The sequence below is a fragment of the Malus sylvestris genome, chromosome 5 (assembly GCF_916048215.2).
Source record: "Malus sylvestris chromosome 5, drMalSylv7.2, whole genome shotgun sequence".
NCBI classification, from domain to species: Eukaryota; Viridiplantae; Streptophyta; class Magnoliopsida; order Rosales; family Rosaceae; genus Malus; species Malus sylvestris.
Window position 1 is genome coordinate 19,186,537 of NC_062264.1, and position 16,900 is coordinate 19,203,436.

Sequence of the window (16,900 nt, forward strand, 5' to 3'; positions counted from 1 at the left end):
TTGATCTGCTATGCAGTAGGCTTTTTGCAATATTCATACCAAAAACAACACTTTTACATCGAAGCAGTTGCAAACGGCAAAACATTTCATACAGAATCTAAATCAATATCTAACTTGAGCACATTACACTTTTGGGCCCAAACCATTCCTTCTTAAGGCCCAGTTCACAATCATAATCCATATGAAGAAGAGCTATTGGTTGTACGGGCTTCACTGTTGTAGCGAAACTGACCTGTGAAGGCAGGGAGCAGAAAAAGGCGGGTAGGCTAAGGCAGCTGTTATGGGTTGACCCGAACTGTTCTGAACGTTGATCCGTTGGTTTATGGTTTTCGTGGTTGGTGTTAGTTCACAGTTAGGAGAGAGAGAGAGAGAGAGAGAGAGAGAGAGAGAGAAAAGGGCAGCGGTGCCGTGGTGGTTGTAATTTCCATGGCGACCCTTCCCTCCTCCGTCTCCTCCTCTTCTCGTCCTCTACTTCCTCTCCGCCGCCCTGCTCCTATCTTCCGCTCCGTCACCACAACCACTAACTCCAGAACTAGAAGATTCTCAGCTCTAGTTTTCGCTTCTTCCGCTTCTCCTTTTGATGATCTTAGGCGCCCAATCCGGCCCCCCAAGTCCAAGGTCAGCTGTTTTAACTCTCTCTCTTGTTTGGTTAAATTAAGGTTGAATTTTTTTCCCTCAAACTTTGTGACGATGAAGAGCATGTAGAATTTTAGCTCCAATTAACTTGGTTTCAAATTGTTGACCTAGAATTATGATCTAAGAAATGGTAAATTGTGAAAATGTGGACTGAATTGGGAGTGAGTTCAAAGGATTGAATATGAATGCCCAAGTATTCTTAGTACTTGTTTGGTTTCTGTGATTAGATTGGATTAGATAACTCCCTCGATTCAATCTATATTGAATGAAAAGGTGGATGCCACAAATCTCCTTGCAGTTGAAGGTAGAAGACGATTAGTCACAAGGAAAATTACCCCTTCCAATCCACATAACATTGGTAGGATTGGGAGGGATAAGTTTTCCTCGGAAGGACTGTTAGACACTCATCTTTGTGGTTATACCTAGGAAAAACTAGTTTTGTGTATTTTATGACTTTGCAAATTGGTTTTTTTTTTCTATTGGGATCGATAGTGGCTTCTCTCCATAAATGGGGGTAAGGCTAGCCGACATTTACCTCTCCCAGACCCTGCCTAAAGCGGGAGCCTTGTGCACTGGGTACGACCTTTTTACACATACACACACACACACATTGAAGTCGATACTTAAACGACATTGGTAGCATCACAGATGTTCTATGCATATGTTAGATATCAATGAATAAGTTGATTTCTTGACAATAACTCCGTCATTTGTGTTATTTGCCCCATTCTTTTAGAAGTCGGTTCTCTCAGATTTGATACAAGAGATAGAACCCTTGAACGTGAGCCTTATTCAGAAAGATGTTCCACCTACTACCGTGGATGCCATGAAAAGGACTATTTCAGGCATGTTGGGCTTACTTCCATCTGATCAATTTCAAGTTCTTATTGAGGCCTTATGGGAACCCCTCTCTAAGTTGTTGGTTTCTTCAATGATGACTGGGTATGTCAATACTATATATCTAATACTACAAGTTATTTCATGCTTCACGACTTTCTTTTCAGCTGTTGAGAGAGAGACAACTCCACATTCTTATTATTTGGTGGTTGTTACTACCGTTGTTTGCTTTCCTCTATTGATTCCTGTTTTTGGTTTCTTCCACATCAATTGTCCAGTTATAAGTTTGGTGTTCGTATTATTTTATTCAACTGATAACCAGGTCATTAGCTAGTTAAAATTCACATACTATGTGACTTAAAGTGAACTTTTTCTGTTTGCCAACCGATATCAATCAAAATTTGGGGTGTGCGTACTTTACAAACTATTGTTTTTTTCCTTCTATTTCAGGTATACTCTTAGGAATGCCGAATATAGGCTTTGTCTAGAACGGAATTTTGATCTATGTGAAGATAAGCTTGAAAAACAAACACCAGAAAATGGTAAAGTTGATTTGCAAGGGATGTTGCTTGAAAGTGCAAATATTATCAAATTTCCTGGAAAAGATAAGTTTTCTTCCAATGCTGGAGAAGTTACTGAAGACTCATTGGAGAATATTGATATTCAAGGCCTTGGTGAAGTGTCTCCTGAGGCTCAACAATATATTCTTCAGTTGCAGGCTCATTTATCTTCTGCCAAAAAGGTATTAAATAGCTTTATATGGAATCTTTCATGGTAGGGAAAGGAGTTCAAGTTAATCATTTGTGTTTGTTGGACTTTGTGATTTATTGAATGGATAGCACGGCTCATCAGAATTTGATGCCAAAGCATCTAAAGTAACCTTTTGTGCTGTTCCTTTGAGATATGATAAAGTGACAATTGTTAAAGGCACCATAGGCGTAGCACAAGGCTGTAAAGAAGTATTATCTCTGACTCATCAAGAAGGCCTCAGCAAAGTTGGATTTAAAGATTATATGTTTACCAATTCAAGTGGTTGGGTTTGGAAGTTTTTTAGGTTGTAACTGTATGTAGAATCGTTTGTTAGTGATAAAACTGACGACTTAGTCTTCTGTTGCAGGTAAATAGCCAACTGTTGTGTAGTTCATTTTTTGTCTAAATTGTTCTCAACACGTTATAATGTCTGGTAGACATGGCCTTACCAAGGTCATGCCATGTCATTAATAGTACAGAATGGTGAATTGAAGGGTTTGGTTAACATGAAAAGTCATGTCAGTCCCATTCTTGTACCACATAAACAGAAAGTTCTAATTGTTATTTTATGCTCATTGAATTTTCTTCTGATTGAAAATCTTTAGTATTTTTATTGGAGTTTTTTCATTGCAGTTACCGGAAACAAAAATGTTTGAATCTCTTTTTTTATTTTCAAGTTGAGTTTACATTCCATTGATTGAAATTTTCTCGATTATATGTTTACCAATAACTCCGCCTATGTCTTACATGGCCGGTCCCAAGCCCGGATAAAGGAGGAGGGGGAGGGCGTCAGGTAGTCGACAGCCGGCACTCCATGATCACGTCGAATCCTTATGAAAATGAATCCAGAACAAAATCGCGCTAAAGCTAGGGCGTCACCCGTAAGTGGCGCGCTGTGTGGCCCGAGCACAGTGATAAGTGAGCAAGGGTCGCTGTATCTCCATCGGCACCCGGATGCAGTGTTAAATGAGCAAGGGGGCCATAGAAACTTCTTTTCGAACGACTCCACTCAAAGTTGTTTGGGAGCATATGCTCCTATCAACTTTACCCGGGACACACAAAAGAAGTACTTTGATCCTATTAGACGGGGGAGGGTGAAGAAGCTAGGACAGAAGGGTAGAGTTCAAGAGAGCAAAATGCGTTTAGGAACGTGGAATATAGGAACCTTAACGGGAAAATCTATGGAAGTAGTGGAAGTTATGGTGAGGAGAAGGATAAATATTATGTGCCTACAAGAAACTAAGTGGGTTGGTAGTAAGGCAAAGGATCTAGAAAACTCAGGGTTTAAACTTTGGTATTCGGGCACAAATAGAACGAGAAACGGTGTTGGCATCATCGTGGACAAGACCTTGGTACAAGATGTTGTAGATGTCAAGAGGGTAGGAGATAGAATCATGGCAATCAAGATTGTAATAGGACAAGAACTTATCAATGTGATTAGTGCGTACGCACCTCAAGTAGGGTTGGATACGAGTTCGAAGGAGAAATTTTGGGAAGATCTTGGAGACTTGGTGCAAGGAATTGCTCAGACGGAGAAGTTATTTATAGGAGGAGATTTAAATGGACACGTGGGCAGGGAGACAGGCAACTATGGAGGTTTTCATGGTGGCCATGGTTTTGGGGAGAGAAACGAGGATGGGGAAGCTATCTTGGATTTTGCAATGGCATATGATCTCTTCTTAGCCAACACCTTCTTTAAGAAGAGAGAAGAACATGTGATCACCTACAAGAGTGGGTCGTCAAAAACACAAATAGATTTTCTTCTAATGAGGAAAGGGGATCGTATAACTTGTAAGGATTGCAAAGTTATACCAGGAGAGAGCGTGGCTAATCAACATCGCTTGTTGGTGATGGATGTACATATCAAAAGAGTAAGACAAAAGAACAAGACTTGGAAGTGCCCAAGGACTAGATGGTGGAATCTAAAAGAAGAAAAACAAGTCATTTTCAAAGAGAAGGTAATCACCCAATGTGTGTGGGATAGAGAGGGGGAAGCTAGCCAAATGTGGGATTCCATGGCTAGTTGTATCCGAAAAGTAGCAAAAGAGGTATTAGGAGAGTCCAAGGGCTTTGCCCCACACCAAAAGGAATCTTGGTGGTGGAATGAGGAGGTACAAACAAAGGTGAAGGCTAAGAAGGAATGTTGTAAAGCCTTATACAAGGAGAGGACCGATGAAAATGGTGAAAGGTATAGAAAAGCGAAGCAAGAGGCGAAGAAAGCTGTCAGAGAAGCTAAGTTAGTGGCTTACGACGATATGTATAAACGACTAGATACCAAAGAAGGAGAGTTGGATATCTATAAACTATCTAGAGCAAGGGAAAAGAAGACAAGGGACCTAAACCAAGTGAGGTGCATCAAGGATGAGGATGGAAAGGTTCTTGCTACAGAGAACGCGGTTAAAGACAGATGGAGAGGTTATTTTCATAATCTTCTCAATGAAGGACATGAAATGAGTGCTTCTTTAGGGGAGTTGAGTAACTCAGAAGAGTGTAGAAACTACTCTTTTTATCGTCGAATCCGGAAGGAAGAAGTGGTTGTAGCTTTGAAGAAGATGAAGCATAAAAAAGCAATAGGCCCAGACAATATACCAATCGAAGTGTGGAAACTTTTGGGAGAGACAGGTATAACATGACTCACTGACCTTTTCAATAGGATTTTGAAAACGAAGAAGATGCCAAATGAGTGGCGAACGAGCACTTTGGTGCCTATCTACAAGAATAAGGGCGACGTACAAAATTGCATGAACTATAGGGGTATTAAGCTAATGAGTCATACAATGAAGCTCTGGGAGAGAGTCATTGAGCATAGATTGAGGCAAGAGACACGGGTTTCGGACAACCAATTCGGGTTCATGCCAGGGCGCTCAACCATGGAGGCAATCTATCTCTTACGAAGATTGATGGAAAGATATAGAGATGGGAAAAAGGATTTACACATGGTCTTTATAGATTTGGAAAAAGCGTATGATAGGGTCCCAAGAGACATTCTTTGGAGGATTTTAGAGAAGAAAGGAGTACGAGTAGCATATATCCAAGCTATAAAGGATATGTATGAAGGAGCAAAGACTGCCGTAAGAACTCATGAAGGACAAACCGAAAGCTTTCCCATAACTGTAGGATTACATCAAGGCTCATCCTTAAGTCCTTACCTTTTTGCGTTGGTAATGGATGAGTTAACAGGACATATTCAAGATGATATTCCTTGGTGTATGCTTTTCGCAGACGATATAGTGTTGATAGATGAAACTCAGGAAGGGGTAAATGCAAAGCTTAACCTTTGGAGAGAAGTGTTGGAATCTAAAGGTCTTCGCCTAAGCCGATCAAAGACAGAATATATGGAGTGCAAGTTCAGTGCAAATGGAGGCCAAAACGAGTTAGGGGTGAGGATCGGAGATCAAGAAATACCAAAGAGCGACCGTTTTCGTTACCTAGGATCTATCTTGCAAAAGAACGGAGAATTAGATGGAGATCTCAACCATAGAATACAAGCTGGATGGATGAAGTGGAAGAGTGCATCCGGCGTGTTGTGTGACCGCCGTATGCCACTGAAGCTCAAGGGAAAATTTTATAGGACGGCAATAAGGCCGGCGATGCTGTATGGCACCGAATGTTGGGCGGTGAAACATCAACACGTACACAAAATGGGTGTAGCAGAGATGAGGATGCTTCGTTGGATGTGTGGGCACACGAGAAAGGATAAGATTAGGAATGAGGATATCCGGGGTAAAGTAGGAGTAGCCGAAATTGAAGGAAAGATGAGAGAAAATCGGTTACGGTGGTTTGGACATGTGCAAAGAAGGCCTACTGACGCTCCGATTAGAAGATGCGACTATGGGACAGAGGTTCAGGGCCGAAGGGGTAGAGGAAGACCTAGGAAAACTTTGGAAGAGACTCTAAGAAAAGACTTAGAGTACTTGGATCTAACGAAGGACATGACACAGGATCGAGCACAATGGCGTTCTAAGATTCATATAGCCGATCCCACTCAGTGACTTGGATTTTCCAAGTCTCCAACCGAGAAGTTTTCCTCACTCGGAAAATTAAGGGAACACTACCCCAACCTACATGCTCCACTCAGAAAGCTTCAACATACAAGCTTCAACAAAAGAAAATTCAAAGAACTTAGCGAAGAAGGCTTTGGTGTATTTAACACAATACGTTGAAATGAAGGAAAGCTTATTTATTGATATCCCCGATAAGTTACAAATATGTACATATACATGAGTCAAAATAAACACACAAGAGGGAGCCTTCACAAAGGTTGCTTAGGAGAAGTCTCAGCAGTCGGTAGAGCCCCAGAAAGAGAAGGCACCGGAGGGGGATCATTTGGAGCCTCAGTACTGGACAGAACCCTAGAAGGAGGAGGCATCAGAGGTTGATCATTCGGAGCTTCATTACGCGGTACAGCCCCAGAAGACGAAGGCAATAAATGCCTTTGGAACAAACCCACAAATCTTTGATGATCAAGTAAAACCTGACCATCAGTTTCCTTCATCTGGTCAAGCTTCCTCTTCATGTTTGTAGCATAGTCATGTGCGAGCCGGTGCAACTGTTTATTCTCATGCTTGAGCCCTCTAATCTCCTGTTTGAGACTCATCACTTCAGCCGCCAATGATTCAACTTGGCGGGTTCGAGCAAATAGGCGTTGGGCCATATTAGACACAGAACCTGCACACTGAACACTGAGAGCCAGCGAATCCTTAACAGCTAACTCATCAGACCGTTTGGAAAGTAGTCTGTTATCTTTGGGAGTGAGAAGGTTCCTGGCCACCACCGCAGCGGTCATATCATTCTTCATCACGGAATCCCCAACGGTAAGAGGACCAGTAGGGGAGACGAAGGATGGGCGCCATATGTTGTCTGGAGAAGGCGGGGCTGCCTCTTCAACAAGGTTCAAGTCAAAACGACGGTCGGAGGGGCCAGACATTTTCAAAGGTGTTGAAGAGAGAAGAGGTCGGACAAATCAAGATCTTAGAAGTGCAATAATGAAGCTTCTACTGGTGGAGATTCAAGTGTGCTTTGGAACTTAATGCCAGCCCCTATAAAAATCTGCACTCGACAGAGCTTCAGAAATCGAAGAGGCGCCTGCTCAGAAATCGAAGAGGCGTTTGCTTTCTCAAAAGCTGGGCTGCTTAGAGATCACGAGGGTTGATCTCAGAAATCGAAGAGGCGTTTGCTTTCTCAAAAGTTGGGCTGCTCAAAGACCACGAATGCCGATCTCAGAAATCGAAAAGGCGCTCGCTTTCTCAAAAGCTGGGCTCCCCAGAGACCACGAGGGCCGATCTCAGAAATCGAAGAGGCACCTACTTTTCCAGCCTTGTCAGCACCTGTCACACGCACACTCAGCTTTGCGGAAATTATGGGCATTCTGTCGAAGACTTCTGGGGAAGTAGAAAACACATGAATCTTACTGTTCAATCACCCACTTCCCACACGCAACAATAGCTCATGGGTACCACAGATAACTTTGCCAAAGTTCTCTGCCAAAGTTGAGCACGTGAAGCTTGCAGCTCCCACTACATCGCTCTGACTAAGAAGGGTAAAAGAATAGCAAAGAAACAGCACTAACAAAGTTTAGACCCATAAATTTTGAAGGTCTAGCTACCATATTATTACCCACAAGGGTAAAGGAACAGTACCACTGCTGGATAATTGGAAAGTCCCTGTGTGTCAACCTCTGTGCTTCGTGGCAAGGTAGACTAGCAAACATGCCCAATCTTTACTCACATTCGAGAAAACACTCCCAATAAGATTGCTTGCTCCAAAATCGAAGAGGCACCGTCCTCCGAATCTCGAGAGCCAGACTCCCAACATGACTACTTTCTTAAAAATCGAAGAGAGGGTAAAGGAACAGTACCATTGCTGGATAATTGGAAAGTCCTTGTGTGTCAACCTCTGTGCTTCGTGGCAAGGTAAACTAGCAAACATGCCCAACCTTTACTCACATTCGAGAAAACACTCCCAACAAGATTGCTTGCTCCAAAATCGAAGAGGCACCGCCCTCCGAATCTCGAGAGCCAGACTCCCAACATGATTACTTTCTCAAAAATCGAAGAGACACTGCTCCCCGAATCTTCGAGAGCCAGACCCCCAGCATGATTGCTTTCTCAAAAATCGATGAGGCATCGTTCTCCGAATCAATCGAAGAGGCGCTCGCTTTCTCAAAAGATGGGCTGCTCAGAGACCACGAGGGCCGATCTCAGAAATCGAAGAGGCACCTACTTTTCTAGTCTTGTCAGCACCTGTCACACGCACACTCAGCTTTGCGGAAATTATGGGCATTCTGTCGAAGACTTCTGGTGAAGTAGAAAGCACATGAATCTTACTGTTCAATCACCCACTTCCCACACGCAACAATAGCTCATGGGTATCACAGATAACTTTGCCAAAGTTCTCTGCCAAAGTTGAGCACGTGAAGCTTGCAGCTCCCACTACATCGCTCTGACTAAGAAAGGTAAAAGAATAGCAAAGAAACAGCACTAACAAAGTTTAGACACATAAATTTTGAAGGTCTAGCTACCATATTATTACCCACAAGGGTAAAGGAACAGTACCACTGCTGGATAATTGGAAAGTCCCTGTGTGTCAACCTCTGTGCTTCGTGGCAAGGTAGACTAGCAAACATGCCCAACCTTTACTCACATTCGAGAAAACACTCCCAACAAGATTGCTTGCTCCAAAATCGAAGAGGCACCATCCTCCGAATCTCGAGAGCCAGACTCCCAACATGACTACTTTCTCAAAAGCGAAGAGAGGGTAAAGGAACAGTACCATTGCTGGATAATTGGAAAGTCCCTGTGTGTCAACCTTTGTGCTTCGTGGCAAGGTAGACTAGCAAACATGCCCAACCTTTACTCACATTCGAGACAAAACTCCCAACAGGATTGCTTGCTCCAAAATCGAAGAGGCACCGCCCTCCGAATCTCGAGAGCCAGACTCCCAACATGATTACTTCCTCAAAAATCGAAGAGACACTGCTCTCCGAATCTCGAGAGCCAGACCCACTACCGTGCTATGACCAAGCAGGGTAAAGGAATAGCATTACTACTTGTTGTTATGGAGACTCCTATATATGTCGACCTCCATCCCCAACGGACAGGCAGACCTACAAAAATGCTCAACCCTTCATCATATCTGAGAGGGCACTCCCAACGAAGCCTTTCGAAATATTCAGCTTTCTTTCCCCCCGATAATACCTCTGCAAACAAGCTATACTAGAGCAAGAATATCTCATATCATCAGGGTTAAAAGCAAGAGTATCCCATATCATGCTTTTTCCCTGTCTTTTCCTTGGCCTTGTTTTTACCTGCAAGACAAGGAGAAAGAGAGCAATCAGTCAGCACTTGGAATCAAGCTTCCAGCCAGGAACTGACTGCCTGGAACCCCTTACCTGATTACTTACCTGGCATTGCTCTCGAGTACTCATCTTCAACATCTTATGTTTCCAGGGAAGATTCCGCATCTGCTTGAGGAACAGATAGGGCAAGTGCGAAGGATACAAGGAAGCATGTGGAGACAAGCGTAACAGCACACGTGCCGATACATCCATTACTCTGTCAAAAGAAAAAGTATCCCATATCAGTAGGATGGAACGTACTCTAGATTTGATGGACTTGTTTTGACCCTCAAATTCTTCAGTCGGCCTTATACTCTGGAGGAAACCAGAAAACCCTCCAGCTCAGTTCAAGAATAAGCCTGTGGAAAGTTACTTCTTCAAAAGCAAAAGTATCTCATATCATCTCTTCTCATTTTTCTTCTCTTTATCCTTCATGCTGCTGCAAGATGGGGAGAAGGTGAACAATCAGTCGGAGCTCTGATTGCTTACCTTGTCTGTCACCTCTTTCAGCAGACCCCCTAGCTCGGCGACTTGGGGGACTCCTACTACATGGTTTGTATCGCGCTTGACCAAGCCTGAAACTACAAGTAAGCTTCAAGTGAAATTGATACATTACCTTGTGCATCTCCACCAGTTAAAGATACCACCCCTGGATGGAGGAAGAGTACTTCCAGAGAAGATGCCACATCTACCTATGAGACAGATAAGGCAAGTCAAGACGACACCACACTCCGATACTTAGAAGTTTCGTGATTACGAGATCATTCTCCCACAATATTTCCTAATGTCATTTGTACTAAATCATTCACTTGTACTCACTAAAGGAGAGCTTGAACCTATGTACTTGTGTAAACCCTTCACAATTAATGAGAACTCTTCTATTCCGTGGACGTAGCCAATCTGGGTGAACCACGTACATCTTGTGTTTGCTTTCCTATCTCTATCCATTTATATACTTATCCACACTAATGACCGGAGCAATCTAGCGAAGATCACAAAAAGCGACCGTTTTCGCTACCTAGGATCTATCTTGCAAGAGAACGGAGAATTAGATGGAGATCTCAACCATAGAATACGAGCTGGATGGATGAAGTGTAAGAGTGCATCCGGCGTGTTGTGTGACCGTCGTAGGCCACTGAAGCTCAAGGGAAAATTTTATAGGACGGCAATAAGGCCAGCGATGTTGTATGGCAAAGAATGTTGGGCGGTGAAGCATCAACACGTACACAAAATGGGTGTAGCGGAGATGAGGATGCTTCGTGGGATGTGTGGGCACACGAGAAAGGATAAGATTGGGAATGAGGATATCCGAGGTAAAGTAGGAGTAGCCGAAATTGTAGGAAAGATGAGAGAAAATCAGCTCCGGTGATTTGGACATGTGCAAAGAAGGCCGACTGACGCTCCGGTTCGAAGATGTGACTACGGGACAGAGGTTCAGGGCCGAAGGGGTAGAGGAAGACCTAGGAAAACTTTGGAAGAGACTCTAAGAAAAGACTTAGAGTACTTGTATCTAACGGAGGACATGACACAAAACCGAGCGCAATGGCGTTCTAGGATTCATATAGCCGACCCCACTTAGTGGGAAAAGGCTTTGTTGTTGTTGTTGTTGTATATGTTTACCAATTCAAGTGGTGGGGTTTGGAAGTTTTTTAGGTTGTAACTGTATGTAGAATCGTTTGTTAGTGATAAAACTGACGACTTAGTCTTCAGTTGCAGGTAAAAAGCCAACTGTTGCGAAGTTCATTTCTTGTCTAAATTGTTCTCAAAACGTTATAATGTCTGGCAGACATGGCCTTACCAAGGTCATTCCATGTCATTAGTAGTACAGAATGGTGAATTGAAGGGTTTGTTAACATGAAAAGTCACGTCAGTCCCAATCTTGTACCACATAAACAGAAAGTTCTAATTGTTATTTTATGCTCATTGAATTTTCTTCTGATTGAAAATCTTTAGTATTTTTATTGGAGTTTTTTTCATTGCAGTTACCGGAAACAAAAATGTTTGAATCTCTTTTTTTTTTTTCAAGTTGAGTTTACATTGTCTTGATTGAAATTTTCTGCACTTTTCTCATCAACTGATGATTTGTTTGTGCTTAAACTCTAAAATTATTATCATGCTACTTTTTCACTTTCTTGAAGGAACTCCATGAAGTCAAGAGGAAAAGTGCTGCTCTTCAAATGCAACAGTTTGTTGGGGAAGAAAAGAATGATTTGCTGGACTATTTGAGATCGTTACAGCCAGAAGAGGTTGCTATTACTTCAACATTGAAAACTTTCTTGATTTGGTATTCGGAATAGTAGGTGCATTTACATTTTTGGTAGTAGATCTTCGTGTATACTGCTACTGACTGGTGCAACTACTGCAGGTTTTACATTATATTTGTTGATTGACTGATGTTAACTTTTTAATGCTAGTTTTTGTACACCAGTACCATGCTGCAATGAATAACAAAACTTTTCTCTATAGACTTTCCCTACAACATCGTAGATCAACAAAGTTTTCTCCTAATCCCCTTTCTTTATAAGACAGCTTAGGGGGAAAAAAACAGAGTAAATTTTTAATGGTTGGTCTAACTTCTTTTTCTTTTCCTCTCCTATGTACATCCAAAGTGGTGCTAACACACGATTTTCATTCAAGATAATGAGAAATTTAAGGATCATATGACAGCAGTTACTGATACTTTTGGTTCAACTTGGAAAATGCCAGGTTTACTGCTGACGTTATTTCACTGTACCCAGTTGCATTTCTAACATCATAACAATAATAGTGGAAAACATTGTCTCATTTACCACTAATTGACATAAACTATTAAATCTTCATCATTCTTTAAACTCCTTCATTTGACCTGAAATCAGTCCGTGAGTGCAATCCTTCACTAACCCCATTTTTAAACTAATAATGTATGTTGACATGGCAGTCTAATTCATGTCCATGGATGTATAGAGATGATGTGGCTTTTGGTTAACTTTCGGACTCGTTGGAAGTTATCAGGTTACAGTAGCATAATTTTACATTGATATTTCTAAGTTTTCTTAAAAGTATTTAGGTTGTCATGTGGTTAATTATTATTAGATTTCTTTCTCCATGTAACCTTTGCAGTATGATTGTGCTGTACTCTCAGGTAATAAAGTTTTAGTGTTAGCTTCTTATAGTACCCCGGGCAGGCTGGTCCGAATTGCTGTTTTGTTTGTGACTGACACAATTAACTCTATGAACAGGTAGCTGAGCTATCAGAACCAACGTCCCCTGAACTGAGAGAAATAATCCACTCTGTTATCCATGGTCTACTTGCAACCCTTTCTCCAAAGATGCATTCTAAAGCACCTCCTTCATCCGAGAGTGCCTCAGCTGGAGTAATAAATGGTGAGAGTGAAGATTGTGCGGAACTTGTTGAGAACACTTCACTTCATTTTCAGCCCCTTATTTCATTAACGCGGGACTACCTGGCACGTCTCCTCTTCTGGTTAGGCCAGCTCCTTACTCTTCTTATTATTATTATGCTAAGTGTCTTCCCCCATTATATTCCTTTTCTGTTGGGTGCCTGATTGATTGGAAATTGGGAATTTATCCCTGCAAGTAGTATTTTGGCCTAGCAATTTCCTGGTGGTTTTCTTATGTCAAGTTTTTCCCAAGCCAATGTACTAATTTTTACCTGCGACCTCTATTGCACTCCAAAAAAATCATAAGAGGGCTGCATGAGGACTTTTGTGGAGTCTGCTAGAAACAGCTCCCTCGTATTATTATTCTTTTGCCCCAATTATTATGTATCAACTGGTTTTCCAATAGATTGTGTAATAAATTTTGTACTAATCCAGTTGAATCGTTTCCTTAAGGTGCATGCTGTTAGGACACTACCTGAAGGGTCTAGAGTATCGGATGGAGCTGACGGAGCTTCTGTCCCTGACAAGCAATGCTGAAAGCGATACCCCTGATGATGATCAAACTGCATAAATGTTTGTCTCGCTTCTGTTTAAATGTGCATTCATGTGTACAAAATTTGCATTTTTCAATATGAAGACACTGAAGCCTGAAAGTAGGAACAAGTGTAGGCCACCAAACTACATTACTACCATTATTGTTAAGAATCAGTTATGCCGATGGACATGTGAAGGAATATATTGCCCAGAAAGAAAGAGGGGGAATTTTATTATTTGTATACTGGAGACACAGCACACATTTCATTTGTTTAAGCTTAACTTGATCTGAAGACCTCTGGTACTTCCAACATGCTAGCAAACCATAAAATGCATACAAGTTTACCATTAAACTTGAAATAAGATGTTTGAGGAAACTAAAAATTAGGAATTACGGATGAGATGGTTCATGGAAGCCTCCCAATGTGTTATCAAATCGGATAAATAAATTTAAAAAATGATCTAACAATAATTTAAGAGAAGAAGAATTTCCTACTTGACACATGAATGGAAACCAACACCCTTTCGCAATTAAAGGATTTGAAATCTTACAAGTTATGTTTAGTAAGGACCAGCAATTGAGCCCGCGCGATGCCGCGGGTTTTAAAATTGTGTTAAACATGTGAAGTATATTAAAATCTATTTACATCCATGTCAAATTTATTTACATACTTATGTTATACACTACAGATTCTTATTAGTAAAGAACCATATGAGAAAGTGATATTAATGTCCCAAATCTTTGTGAAAAACCATAAAATGGTCACTTCCAAGTACAGGTTTTCCAAATACCCCACATGATATGAAAAAGTGAATCTGTCCCAAAGCTTTGTAAAAACTATAATAAGATCTCTTCCAAGGACATGAATTATATCACTCACAATTGCTACAACTTTTATTCAAATACAAACATGTATAATGCTTCCAGATTCAATTATCCAGAGACCAAATATTGGGAACTTCCGAATTATAAGCTCATTGGACAAAATATCCCAACCATAGGCATAGGGAGATTCGAAATCACACGGGTATGAAAAGAGAAGCAAAAGAAATAGCAAAAGCAGGATAGTCCACTCACCCTAGGTGAATATGCTCGTCTACGTTTCCAAAAATTAGTCCATCACAGCTGCTAAATCCTCTTCAACTTTGTGCAAAAAAAAAAAAAATCTCTTTCTTATGTTTACTTGGAAGTGCTGATTTCAAATCGGTGATCCCTTTCTCATCCTGGTAACATTTAACAATTGCAATCAGTAAAATTTTATTGATAAGGGAAAAGAGAAGGGTAAGTAACAAGCAAAGTTGAGTTTCTTGGTTGCTTCATTAGATTTTGAAAAAAAAAAAGTACAAAAATATAAAGTGCAAGGAAGATAACCCACAAATCTTAATTAGCAAAGACTAAAATACGCATTAAAGCATTTGGAGTCAGGAAACGTCCATAGAAGAGAATGCGTGTGTTCTGTCACTCTCTGTTCATGTTTACCTCAACCACAGCCAAAATTTGATTTTTCACACCCAATTTGATCAATTAAATGGCTTTGCTTATTGGTATCCTCGAAAGATGTCATCGAAACCACCCCCGTTATCAGATAAATTAAAGAGGTAAAATCCAGGGACTAATGATTAAAGCAAGGAATGTATGAAAACAACTAAAATTATTGACAAAAGATACAACAAAGATAAAAGAACTCCTGTAATTGGAAGACAAAACCCAATACACAGTGAATGACGATAAACACGTTACATAGTAAAAGAAAACTACCTCAACAGACCATCCATCTATCCACTACAAATACATCTAAAGAGTAGCCAACGGTTGTCGAGAAGACATGTGCTTCACGGATGTTAAGTCCTAAATCCGAACGCAAGGAAGAAAGCTACAGAAAATGACATAAGTTAGAAAGATGCGACCTTAGTATGGTTCTATGTACTTCGGCAGTTATCTTGGATCCTACAACATAAACAATGCACATAATATATGTATCAAATGCAGTGAATAGTCTACTGCTACCCTTAAATTCATTTTCCACTTATCTCAGAATTTGAAGGATATAGATTTATAACTTTATATTAAAAGGTCGGTCGTACCCAGTGCACAAGGCTCCCGCTTTACGCAGGGTCTGGGAGAGGTGAATGTCGGCTAGCCTTACCCCCATTTATGGAGAGGCTGCTCCCAAGTCTCGAACCCGAGACCTACCGCTCATGGGCGAAGGCACTTGCCATACGTCTTCTGACAATTATATTTAATACCCAAGCTTACTGTATTGAGGTGCCATCGTGCTTAGAGTCTAGACTCTAGACACAAAAACATCTGATGGAGAACCATAAAACATGAATGACAGTCAACCACGGGAAATAAAATTATAGAAGAACCAACACACTAATAGTAATAGCATATAATTAAGCATCCAACTCAAACTTAATCACTAAGAGAGAAGTTTTCGTAATTTCTTTTTCGATAAAAGGAATGAACATCCTAATACATGGATAATGTTGTTTGGTAAACAACTCTCCTCCTCTGCTTCTTCAAAACTCAAAACTTTCACACTCATTGAATCAAGTAAGCCTTGTTAATACCCTTTTGGAGTTTGATCTACCAGTTCTTTAATAATGTAAACAAAACTACATAGTTTTATAGACACAATCATATAACAAAAGTCTAGTGGTACATTACTCTGAAGTGGCTAGAGCTGAATGCACATCTTCTAGATAGTTCTCAGCAGCAGCATATTGCCTTTTCTTGTCCTCAATTGCTAAAGCATCCAAAGCTTTATCCTGCACAAACAAGGTTCTAAAAAATGTTAGGCGCTAGTCGGGCGGCGGGCTACCGCCTAGTGCCTAGGCGGCTAGGCGGGCGCCTAAGAGGCCTAAGCGGATTTAGGTAAATTTTTTGTATATCTTGTAAATAATACATATTGACACTTACACAAAGCGGGAGCCTTGTGCACTGGGTACGACCTTTAACCAAAGTAGAAAACTACCGGATGCTCAAAGTATCATGAACAGACTTTGTCTTCTCTAATTACTTTCTGTGTTCAGCCAATTCAACCAGCACCCCGTGGCTAATCTCTGGGGTGTAGTCCATGCAACCAAGTTCTGTACATCACATTCAAACCCCCCCCCCTCCCCCCAACAAACCCAGAACATTAATGAAAAAAATTTAATCCTTAAATTCAATTAGACAAAATCATGAAATTTTTTCTAAAGCCTAATTTTATTAAATCACAAATTCGAAAATGATTTTAACATGCAATACAGCTATAAGATAAGAATCCTTTTAGACTAACCTCGATGGTGGGCGTCGCCGGAATCGTCGGATTATCGTCAGAAAACTCGAATCCAATGTTGATGTAAAATTCAACATGGAAGGGTAGGACACTGTGATTTCTCTTGACAAAGGCTGCGGAGTTACTAGCTGCATAGACGTATC

The 16,900-nt window shown here is 41.0% G+C and overlaps 1 protein-coding gene and 1 long non-coding RNA gene across 3 annotated transcripts; one reads left to right on the forward strand and one right to left on the reverse strand.

Annotated features, from left to right (window-relative positions):
• Positions 1–282: 282 nt before the first annotated feature.
• Positions 283–13,709, forward strand: LOC126624287 (uncharacterized). Of its 2 annotated transcripts, none has more exons than XM_050293326.1 (6): positions 283–618; positions 1,373–1,578; positions 1,924–2,215; positions 11,698–11,805; positions 12,778–13,022; positions 13,375–13,709. In XM_050293326.1, the coding sequence occupies exons 1-6, from the start codon at positions 427–429 to the stop codon at positions 13,376–13,378; spliced, it is 1,047 nt and encodes a 348-aa protein (XP_050149283.1). In that variant the 5' UTR covers positions 283–426; the 3' UTR covers positions 13,379–13,709. The 2 variants fall into 2 exon arrangements, with proteins under 2 accessions (XP_050149283.1, XP_050149282.1); XM_050293325.1 differs by having other exon boundaries at positions 292–618; positions 13,393–13,709.
• Positions 13,710–15,064: 1,355 nt separating this feature from the next.
• On the reverse strand, positions 15,065–16,875 carry LOC126624289 (uncharacterized). The gene is made up of 3 exons (XR_007624040.1): positions 16,452–16,875; positions 16,145–16,245; positions 15,065–15,347 (listed from the first exon to the last, which is right to left on the reverse strand). It is a non-coding gene; the product is annotated as an uncharacterized LOC126624289 (long non-coding RNA).
• Positions 16,876–16,900: the final 25 nt, after the last annotated feature.